The sequence below is a fragment of the Lichenostomus cassidix genome, chromosome 1Aa (genome assembly GCF_008360975.1).
Source record: "Lichenostomus cassidix isolate B80296 chromosome 1Aa, HeHo_3.0, whole genome shotgun sequence".
NCBI lineage: Eukaryota > Metazoa > Chordata > Aves > Passeriformes > Meliphagidae > Lichenostomus > Lichenostomus cassidix.
In genome coordinates this window covers 43,710,371-43,722,006 of record NC_139480.1, presented here as the reverse complement: position 1 = coordinate 43,722,006, position 11,636 = coordinate 43,710,371, and the positions used below count along the sequence as shown (strand labels likewise).

The 11,636-nt window shown below is 45.2% G+C and overlaps 1 protein-coding gene across 1 annotated transcript; it reads right to left on the bottom strand.

Annotated features, from left to right (window-relative positions):
- SNRPF (small nuclear ribonucleoprotein polypeptide F) lies at window positions 1-1,602 on the bottom strand. Its single transcript, XM_085046903.1, has 4 exons — window positions 1,448-1,602; window positions 1,033-1,158; window positions 689-753; window positions 1-113 (listed from the first exon to the last, which is right to left on the bottom strand). Exons 1-4 carry the CDS (start codon window positions 1,448-1,450, stop codon window positions 47-49), a joined length of 261 nt encoding a protein of 86 aa, XP_084903029.1. The 5' UTR covers window positions 1,451-1,602; the 3' UTR covers window positions 1-46.
- Between the last annotated feature and the right edge of the window lie 10,034 nt (window positions 1,603-11,636).

Genomic DNA, 11,636 nt, shown 5'->3' with positions numbered 1-11,636 from the left:
AAAACAAAAAAAGAAAAAAAAGTTTATTTCCAGAAATACAAAACACCTATTCTCTCATTTCTCCATCTTCTTCCTCTTCTTCCACACCTCTGATGTACAAAACATTATTGCACCTGTAAACAGAAACAAGAGTTCCCTTAGCTACCAATTTTATCATTTTCCCCACATAAAACATGCTTTAAGCATTCTTTTGCTTGAATGTAGCCTGGCAATAGCCAAAGTCTACAAAACAAAATCTCGCTGTTGACCTTGTACACCTTTTCCACATAGTACATTAAATTGTACACCTTCACAAATGTAATAACTGATTGACAATGCTGTACAGAAGAATTTTTACTTTTGGGTCAACAGTTATGGTCTAGTTGGACTTCCATGCATGCAAGATGTTTTCAGTTGCAATGCACTACTACACAATGCCAAAGGAGTCACAGATATACGATAATGTGGGAAACTAAAGTATTTAATCATCAAAAAAGGGATAGTACATACTTCTTCAAATACATTCAAAAATTCATTTTTCCTCTCCTCAGAAGGGACTTCAATATAAAAGACACATTCACAAGCTTCGTGTAAAAGCTACACTTGGCATCTCAGTTAGACAAGAAACACAACACTTATAAGCTTTAATGCAAGTAGTGAGAAGATTCAGCAAGAGCCTTCCTCCACCATAAATAAATACCCCAAATACCTTATCAAAACTTCACCCAGGTGTCCAGACAACGCACCATCTATGTACTCCTCTGTGTTTGCAAGCTTGAAAGGAAAACAAGGACAATATGAGAGCGGCAGCAGCAGAAGCAGCTTCCCAAAGCCGCGGGGTCTCTGCCCCGGCAGGCTGGGCTGGGCTGCAGCTCCCGCCGTGCCGCACTGCCCCGAGGCATGCTGCTCAGCCCGGCTCTGCTCGGGAAAGGGCTGCAGCATCGCCTCGGGTCAGCCACAGACACCTCCCGCTAGCCCAGGCTCTCAGAGCCCACCCGGCCTGGCCTGAACGCTCCCAGGGAGCAGGCAGCTCCGCAGCACCGCCGGCCTCACCTGCATGTTCATGTAGCCATCCACCGACACCAGGTAGCCCTTGTACTCCATCCCCCACTTGAGCTTCACCATCACCGGCTTCCCCGTCAGCCCGTTCAGGAACGGCTTGGGGTTGAGGGGCAGGCTCTGCCGGGGAAGGAAGCACACGGTCAGCGCCGCCCGCCGCCCGCCGCCCGCCTCCCGCTCCGCTCCGCCTCGCCCGCCCGGGGCCCGTAGCGGCGCGGCTCCCGCCCGTCCCGGCGCCCCGCTCCCGCCCCTGCCGGCGCCCCGCTCCCGCCCCGCTCCCGCCCCGCTCCCGCCCGTCCCGGCGCCCCGCTGCCGCCCCGCTGCCGCCCCGCTGCCGCCCCGCTGCCGCCCCGCTGCCGCCCCGCTGCCGCCCCGCTCCCGCCCCGCTCCCGTCCGGCGCCCCGCTCACCATGGCGGCAGGAGCGCAGGCCCGCGCGGGAACCCCTCGTGCGCGCCGCGGGACAACGGCGGGCGGCGGGAAGCAGCTCCGCTCCGGCTTCCAGTTCCGGGGCGCTCCGCCACCTCCGACCTCTCACCCGCGCCGCGCTCCCCATAGGCTGGCGCGCCAGACCCGCCGAGCCCCAGCCGCCGCAGCCCATTGGCTCGCCGGTGCAGCGGGCCTCTCTCATTGGCCGGGCCGGACTCCCCTCCTACCGCCCCAGCCAATCGCTGCTGCCGCGCGGCGCGCGGTGCGTGTGAGCTGCTGCCCCTGCGCGCGTTCCCGTGCCCCGTGCGCGTACCCGCTCCCCGTGCCCGCTCCCCGTGCCCGTGCCCGCGGGGCAGCGCCGTGGCCGCTCGGGCTGTGCCCGTTCCCCGTGCCCGTGCCCGCGGGGCAGCGCCGTGGCCGCTCGGGCTGTGCCCGCCCCGCAGCGCGCGTTCCGCTGTTCGCTGCTCCGCACGGCTGCTCCCCGCCAGGCGGCAGCGGTGGCCGCGGCAGCGGGCGGGAGGGCTCCGGCTGCCCGTGTGGCGGTGCCCGCGGGCGGTGGGAGCCTGGCGGCGTCCGTCCGTCTGTAAGAGTAAATCCGCGGGGCAGCACGTTTTCGTGACTCCACGCGCGAGGATAGAAAATCTCAGAGTTTATAAGACACTTAAGTGGGAATTCCCTGCCAGAGTCATTTGATTCCCAGAGGCTGCTAGAACTTTTCTTGGGTGTAGAGGGTCGCCAGTCCTGCCCAACTATGACTCTTAACCTTTGACAGGCAAATAGGTTGAGCCAACATCTGTATCTTCTACCAGTTTGTCACATTCGCACACATCACATGGATGTCTTCTACTATATCCATCCAATGCCACAGTGTGTATTTCTGTTCCTGCACACAGCATATTCCCTTGATCTTCAGTGTATTGGAAAACTTAACCTTTCAGTAACAGAACCACTATGAGTTTTGCGCACTTCCCCTTCCAAAGGTCACTCTAGTGCCCTGGTGTTGAAAGCAAAACCATTACCACCTCCTCAGATCTACTGTTTAAAGCTGTTGACTCAACAAGCTGTCTTCTCCAGATCCAGACTGTCAATCTGTTACACACAGTGGCACCGTCAATGTGTAATAGTGAAACAGATGGAATTGTAATTCCTGTTAACTAGCATATATCAAAAATGCAGTTACTGTACCACAGAATTTTTGGGGTTGGAAGAGACCTCTGATGATCATCCAGTCAATCCTCCTGCCAAGGCAGGGTCACCAGGAGCAGGTGACACAGGAACATGTCCAGGTGGGTTTGGAATGTCCCCAGAGAGGGAGACTTCATGACCTCCCAGCCCAGCTTGTTCCAGTGCTCTGCCACCTTCGACTTCATAAAGAAGTTCTTCCTCATCTTGAGGTGAAACTTCTTGTGAAGATGCTCAGATACATGTTTCCATGACCATAGAAATTAGTGTGATTTTCTTTTAGGGTATAGTGAATGGACAACAGAAAAATCATGCTAATTTTGTTTCTTGTAGCAGGACTCACTATGGGCCAGCTGAAAGAGTAACTAAGTTAAAAGGGTATTTTTGTAAGGAAATCTCTGTTGAGACTGTAGGAAAAGTATGAACACAACAGGAAATGGTATATATACCAAAGTTTTTCATGCCATTTGAAGTACAGGATAGCTGATTTCACATGATAACATATATAACATGGCAGAATGCAATGAGCTTAGAGCAAGCGTCTTGAATAAAATCATATTGTGAGAGCAACTGAGAGCATTGCTCTGACAAGGATAAACATGTATATCTGTGAATGGCCATACAACAGGTTTGGAATGTTATCTGTAAATACCACTACTTATGTTTACATATGGAACCAATTTTGACCACAATGTCTTCTTTCCCAAGTCTTGTTGGGAAAACTTTGTGTGTACCAAGAAATAGGGGAGCACTTACATTCAGCTTTTAATACACTCTGCTCCTCAGGTGAGTCAATATTCCAGCCCTGTTGTTATAAAAACAAGAAATTCCCAGGGTCTTTGATCTCAGTCTAGAAGTCAGAGAGCAAGAGTGCTTGACTTCTGGTTTCATAATTGGTACATGAATTCACACGTCAGTAATCTCATCAGTTTTGTGTGGTGGTAGGGTAGGAAGGAGTACTGAAAGCACCGAATGCGTGACTACATCTGATGTAGTTAACTGAATAACTTGGTTAATCAGGATATGAAATGGCTGTTGTTTTTCTTTCCTCCTTATGAGGAATTTGCTGTTTATCTTATTGACTGAATCATTCTGACTCAGAGACAGTCTTACGCTGGTCTTCGGACCTTCAGCACAGGGGTGAAGTTCACCTTTTGTCCTCTTTGTAAAATTTCCCATGTAATAGGGGAAGTAATCATCTGCATTCTTTTCTGCCTTTGGGTCAGGGTATTTAGGCTGTTGTTCAACAGGAAATGAACAGGAAAGAGTTGTTGTAATAGATTAATCCAAACCTTAGCTCCTGGGTGGATGGATAGAATTTTCTCTTACAGCTCAGGGGTGGGAATTTAACACAAAAGCCTATACTCTCTTCCTAAGGAAACACATTCAGCAGTTGGGCATTTAAGGGCAGCAGCATTTCTGTTGGAGGGACTGGTTAGATGGTGTTTTCTGTCTAAGTGCAAATGCTCACTGACATCACTAACACACTGTGTTGCCATGAAACCAGGCTGAGAGGGGCCATGTACTGTCGCATTGCTGAGGGAAAGCTCAGCTGCTCAGAGCTCCTTCCTGATTCAGCTGAGTTTGCTGAGACAGGAACTCCCTGCAAGAACCTGTTGTTCTCCCCATACAAACCTGGCCCAGGTGAACACGTACCATTCTCCTTCCTCCCCCTTGCCAGACTCCCAGACCAAGTCTGGTCCTTGAAAATATTAGGTGATATGATACATCAGTCTAAGGTTGACAGTTGTTAAGTTCCTTGTGCAGAGCAGTAGCTGATTTCTGACAAGCTCTCTGTTCTAACTTCTTGGGGATGCAGTGGTTATGACTCTTGTGGACCCAGGAGGATTTTGAAGCTGTGTGCACCCTTGGAGAGTTTTGCTGCTCCAGCAATGCTGATAAAACGTGAAGAGGACCTAGGACTCAAGCCAAATCTTGACATGAAATAAATCTATTTTTCCTTCAGGAATAGGCATAATGGAAGATTTGCCATTGGAAATTATACTGGAATGGAAAATTTGATCTTGCCCACAATTTGTCTGTAGGAAGTGTCTTGTCTAAAAATCTTTTTCAATAAGTAACACAAAATTTTTTTGTATGTGCAGAAAATCTGTGTCATTTATCAGCTCTTGGTGACTTGGGAGCTGCTGTAGCTCGATCCAAGTAACATGCCTTTTTCCACATTCTGACAGACTTTCACCTCAATGTAAGACTGTAGTCCAGAAGAGATGCTCAGTCTTGCTGAAGGGAAGAACACAGGGAGACCACCTAAACCAGGAGACTTGCCATTGGCCCTGCATGCCAGGCAGTGGCAGCCAAAACTAATGTGAGAAACATTAAAAAAAATGTTAAAGTCTATTTGGGATGGACGTGCCCAGTAAGCAGGAGACCATGCTGTGAACGACTACTGGGGCAGAGGGCAGAGGTGAGCCTTGGAAGATGGAAATGAAGGGTTTCTTCCTGGGAAAATGATTTTTGTGCAGTTTCAGATCTGTGCCATGTTTTTTTCTGCAGCTATATCAGTGTGAAATGAGGCTGGGGGTGGAGGTGGGGGGCAGATATATGCTAACAAAAGCCCAGATCTTTTGTTCACACCATCAAGGATCTGCTAGAGTGGCTCTTCTGTGAACCTGTCACAAGGCTGGGCTGTGCCAACAAGAAGGGGCATGGGATGGGTATTGTACAGGAATTATGGGAACATTAAAGCCTCCTTTTATCCATATTGAAAACATTTATTTATTTGTGCAAATAGTATTCATGCAAATTACGCAGCTACACTAAAGAGAGGCCCTTTAAGAATGTGTCTCTGAAAACACAGGCTCCTTTGCCAAGAAATAATGGGACTTCCTTAATTATCAGCTGTTATCTTCTGGGTTTGGCAAACTTTTGTTGCTTTATGTGCAGTTGCTTCTTTTATGCTCTGACATTAATGAATTGGAATTGAAATTATGTTCTGAGGAAAACAAAGTGATCTGTACAAATAATAAAATGGTGTGCTTGTGTGCGTCAAAAAGAAGGAGATCAAGTATTGTGCAGAAGGAATTTGGAAACTGTGCTTTCCACAAACATCTTAATACACACTCCAAATCACAGAAGTGGTTTAAGAGTTGGTGTTTTGAGAAATCTGTCTGATCAGAGCTCAGGAAGTCTGGCTGGTGTTGGAGGCTTTCTGTGCTAGGTGGAAAGAGCTCATCTGATGCCATTTTTAACAGTAAATCTTGTGGGGTGAGAGGAGAGAAAGGAGATATTAGGCAACAGTTACGTAGGTCAGCAGGGTGTTGCTGGTCAAGAGAGATTAGATATTGTACAGATTCCAATTTCATTTGAGAGAAAGAGATGAAGGAAGCCAGCTGGAGAGGAGAAAGTCAGAGAGATAAATTATGCTGGGTTAAAAGGAGTTAAATCTAGGATTCCTGAATTTCTTAGAAAACTCTGTCTGAGCCCAAGCAATATTGTGGAGAGATGAGCCAGAGAAATAGGAGCCCAGGTCCCAAAGAAACCTGAGTCATCAAGATTGACTGTCAGCTGCAGGAAAAAATATGTCCTGAACTCCCTCCATTACACAGTGAGGCTTTAATGTGCTGTGGTTTTATTAATTTGGCCAGATGCATGTACTCTTCTGATAGCCAAAGGGAAGAGTGATTTGAGGTTGGAGTCTCTGCAAAGTCTCCTAGGTTATTTGCATCCCTCCCAGGGAAGCCAATGCCGGTCCTGAGGCAGCTGGGCCAGAAAGTCTTATTTCCAGGAAGGATCTGCAGACAGAAAAAATCCCCAGCCTCCTGTGCTTTGGAAACATTCCAGAGGCGACGTCTGCAATTCATGTTTGACTTGAACCTAAGCCCAGGGCCCACATCTCATCTTGGAGGCATCACTCACTGCCCTGCATCTGAGCCCAGTGGCTTCCAGTGGCTTGTGCCTCTCTGCTAAGCTGGTGTTCCACTGGGAAGGCCTCTCCAGGCTCTGCTGTAAAGGCAGATGTGTGTAGAGCCATCTCTGTGCAGCAGAGTGGAGGAGAAGCTTCCATGCAGCCATTTTCTGGTCAGCTACCAGAGCCCTGGAGTATCTCATTGTCTGCCTGAAACAAGCAGGACTCCAAGCTTGTGTAGGTGAATAAGCTTTTCTCAAACCCTTCAAACCCTGTGGGCTTAGCCTGCCCGAGATAGGAAGGACTATAGGAAGCAGGAATTAACTGTGGGGAGGGTCAGTTAATTAGGACCAAATGGCCAACACAGACAGCACAAAAGACTGCAGCATGCTCATAACTCAAAATTCCATGCTTCAAAACACATCCTCTGTTACAAATTCAGGAAAGAGAGCATGGCTATAGCTGTTTACACTGGTTATATGCCAACTGTCCCCAAATTGCCAGTGCGCTGACTTTCATACTTCTTGGGGCAGTGCCCAGCTGTATGTGCTGGGTGCAGTGTGCAGTCACAGAAATGCCTTTTTGGAGAATTCTCAAAGAGTTCAGGAAGTTGGAGTGTTGGCCAGTGAAGTTTCCACTGCATTGTGGCAATGACAACTGGTGAAGACCAGCTCTTCCTGCTTCATTTCTAGCCAGGAGCCCATGGATGTGCTGGTGTTCCCTTGTTCCCTTGTAAAGTTGTAAGTTGTCATTTACTTTGGCATTTCTGCTCTTGTTTTGCTGACTATTCTCAGTAATACAACTTGGGTTTTTTCCAAAGTGCACAGAGGATGAGAGCTGCCTTCTCTTTGCCTACCTCTGTTTCTGAGGAGGCAGATAATGTGCCTTGGGCTTCCCTGCTGGGGCGAAGGAACCTATTTTTTTCCCAAGTGCCATTCTTGGAAATGACCTTCTGAAATTTTCTTGAAACGTGTCAGCTTGCAGCAGATATTTCCTGCTTCCAGGAAAGCTTTTCTAGAGATCTGTCTCCTGTAAATGTTTATACAAACAATTAAAGACTGCCAAAGTTATAAGCAGCAAAGACAGAGGAGCTTAGGATGGAAAACAGTGAAAGCTTAATAATAGCATTGCCAACTCCTCTTAATAAACAGATACATTTGATATGGATTTTGTATAATAAACACTAGCTTAGACATTAAACTTTTGTACCATTTTTTTTGCTGCACAGCAAGCAAAAATGTAGCATAGCCATACACAGTGTTGAGTATTTTCTGGCAAAAGTTGTATTTCTTAAAGGATTCTTAATGTTGTTTGATCAGGAGTAGGTTGCAATGGACTGATATTGATGTTCCTTTCATGTGATGCTTCACGTAAGGCAAGTGACTACTTGTTTTGACAGACTGTAAAAGATACGTAATTATAAGGGGAAAAGGGCTAGTTCATTCCTGTGACACTTTATGGATTTACATACTTTACCTAAAACACATCAGCTCATCTGTGGTTTTGTGGGGTTTTACTTTAAATGCTCAGGAAGAAACTCTTATAATGTTTTATCTCAGGGAAAGGAGATCTAGAGGATTAAATTATACAATTAGGATTTATCTAAAATTCAATGCTAAACAGTCTTGTTTAAGCTTAATGCACAATGCTACCGTGTTGAGACACCAAGAATTTTAATGGAGCTCTGACTTTACATGAAGTATTTGATAAGATGATTCTCAGTAGAGTGAAGTGGATGGCAATTCCCATGCCCCCCTGAACTGGTCTGTCTGGAGCAAAGTGTGATTGTGGCAGTGGGTGACAGCACTTCTCTCCCAGCATTGGGAAGATCCTGGCAGACACTTTACCCATCCAGAAGATAAGAGTGACTGGAAAACTGAATGCCATGATACTTTGTCACCATTTAATAGATGAATTTAGGTCTGTGGAGGGACTTTCCTCCAGGCTGTGTTGGCAAAGTTCTTTATTATAAAGCTCTATTTTTTCTGGTGTTTGGAGGGCAACGTTGACCAGACTTAAGAACCTGTGTTTTGTGAGGTACCTTTGAGGTTATACATAAAGGAACTCCATTCCTCTAATACACTATTCATACAATATGTTTTCTTTAGGGGTCTTGTAAGAATTTCAGGGAGTTTATTCTGAAAATTTGCATGAAATAGAATTTTTTCCCCTGAGTAGTCAACATCAGTAAGTTAAGTATAGATGGAAAATACTGCACACCAGTGTTTCTGATGATGAGCAAACATATGTATATCTAATATCTTCACAAATGAAAAATACAATTTTTTTGATGTTGCCAAGTTGACTTCAGCCTCAGATAATGGACTAAAAGGTGCAAGCTCAGCACGTTGGTTGGAGCTATAATGTCTTTAGCAAATGAGGGAAATTGAATACCCTTTGCCTACATAACCTTTGCCTTCACTGGTTTTGCTTTATTCACGTTTGGAAGTAAACATCATCCTCATGTGTGTTTAAATAGCAGCAGGATGGAAGTAATGACTGTACTTTCAAGGGCAGAATTCTCCTGAGTTCCATGGGAACTGGATGCTAAATTGTCCCAAACAGTCACAGGGCACACATGACTCAGACCCAAGCTGCACATCTGAAATGTTGCTGTAATGAAAAGCATCACTTGGTTTATTTTTTTTATTTATAGCACAGGCGAACCTATTTTGTATATTTTTTTAAATGTTTTGTTTTCCATAATTTGTCTGGTTAATACTCATATGTGTGTGTATATATATATATATGTGACACCACAGAACAGTGCAGACAGTACTTTGCATATTTATATTTATTTATGTGCTGGACATTATATGTACATGTAGTCTATATTATTTACTAACAACCACTTTATTTCAGACATCAGAAAAATGTGGGATTTCTCTGTGTCTGAGAGCACTGATTACATTCACAATGGTGAACAGATTAACCGTTTAGTTGCAGGTATCAAGGTTGTCACTCAAACTGGCAGCACCTCAGAATAGCTAAAGCTTATCAAAAATTGTCTGGATTGGAAATGACAGCCATACATGCATGAATGCGTTTGTATGGTTGGAAGATTGTTGAAGTGTGAAGTGAAGAAGTTCACTTCGGTTTATTTTTCATCATAATTACTGTATTTCATGAAGGAACATTGACTTGCCACATGATAAATACAAGGGAAAAGAGAAAGAAACTTCATTCTCTTATCATCTTATTTCCCAAAGGTCACCACATTTGAACAAAGCGTATTTATTTCATTCCTTATGCATTTATGTAGCCATTTACTGTACTCTGTATAAGTGAAGCAGAATAATTTTTTGCGAGACTAATTAAAAGTTGCATGGTAGAAAATGTTTTTGTGATCACACCACCGTAACGAAATTGAGCTGTCTTTACTGACGTGGGCTCCATTTACTGGGCTTTTTAAAACATATTTCCCACACTTCCAGCAGATCATTATTTTTTAAAAGCAAAAACATAGTAAAGTTTTCCCTCCTAAGTAAATTAATATCCTCAATGAACATACTTAGAAAAATATAGTGGCAATTTATTTCAACTTTTTTCTGAATATTGTGTGGCTTTATACTATTTCCTAGCTCTATAACATCTTACAAAACTTGCGTGTCAAATCAGGAACAACCAAATGACCTCTGAGTCAACAGGATTGATGTGTAAAGTTTATTTGTCTCCATCCCGGAGGTGTTACAGTCTCCTTCAGTCCAAGCATAAAGTACCAGCCAGGCAATTTTACCATGTTCTACATTTTGGATTCCATGTGGAATAAGCATTTAGTAAATGGAAAAGGACAGCAATTTAGTTATATGATTTCAACATACACTGTTAACAGAATTGAGGATTGCACTGAGAAAGTCTGGAGGTTTTACCATGACAAATGAACAATCCCAAGCTTTTATTGAATCACTGAAATTAGCTCAAACCACTGTTAATTCTTCCCAAAGGCTGCCATAGGTGGGACAGGACTTAGTTCTGTGGTTGATGTTTTTGAGGAGAAAATGGTCTACTGAAGAAAGCTGAAGATCCAATTTTAACTGGCACATCACCCAAAGTGCCCATTTGGCTTCCACACAGAATTTGGAAAGTTTTCTTCTTCAGGTGTTATGTGTCTAATTGAATTGGAAGCATTAATAGTCTCTGTGTACACTCAAAGACAGCTGCTGTACCTGAACGAGGCAGTGGAAAAAGTGCTGATAATAGCAGAAGTTCATGTCATGTCCAAAAAGACTACAACATATGAAACCTTCGATGCACTTTATCATTATAGGTGTGGGGTCAGGGATCAGTCTTACCCCTGCTACTTGTCCAGCAAACTGTGAAACTCCTGTTTGCAGAGCAGGATTGTTTTGCATTATTCTGAGCCTTGGTGTTATGATGGCACCCAGAAGACTTGTGCATGATGGAGTCTCTGTGCTGCAGGGCAACCGACAGGGATGAAAAGAGTGCCCTGCAGAGATATGGAACCATGGTGGGTGAAAGGCAGCATCCTTTGAAAGCTTGGAGAATGAAGGTAAGAAATGTAACCCTTACTGCTCTACCTGACATTAAGTAAGTGAAAAGGCTACTGCCAGGTTATATTCATTTTTGTTGCAAATCTGTGACTGCCTAAAGCAGAAACCCGAACATTCATTGTTTTCCCTTCCTGGTGGCTGACCACATGAGCGAAGACGAAATGCCTCCCTTTCCAAATGTGTGCAAATGGCTCTGAGGTATGGATAGATATGGGATTGTCAACTCCAATTAGTTGAAGAAATGACCTACTGTACTTCTGTTCTATAGGTATTACAAAAGCCGTTCCGCCCATGAATTAGACATCGGTGAGAAGCTGAATTTAAGCCCACTATTGTATGGGAATGTCCACTCCGCTTTGCCACACTAAAGACATTCAGGCAGGCAGAACACCCTCGGCTGACTCATTAGGGCATACATTAGAGGCAAACTCGCTGCGCTCGCCATGAACCCACAGCGCTCTCTTGAATGGTAGCCCTTGGTGGACGCTTGCAGGGCAGGCCAGTTCCCACAGCACCCCGCTGATCCCCTGTGAACAGATTCGCAGCTCCCCGCTGGCTGCAGAAATGGATTGCTTGCCCCATCCTCACCCGCCACTGACAGCCCTCATAATAA

Bases quoted from the DNA above. Each gene is read 5' to 3' on its own strand.
- SNRPF (XM_085046903.1), bottom strand. The intron at 754-1,032 runs GTGAGGCCGGCG...TTTCCTTTCAAG, and splicing joins ATGGCTACATGAACATGCAG to CTTGCAAACACAGAGGAGTA. The intron at 114-688 runs GTATTTGGGGTA...TTCTGTTTACAG, and splicing joins CTGGGTGAAGTTTTGATAAG to GTGCAATAATGTTTTGTACA.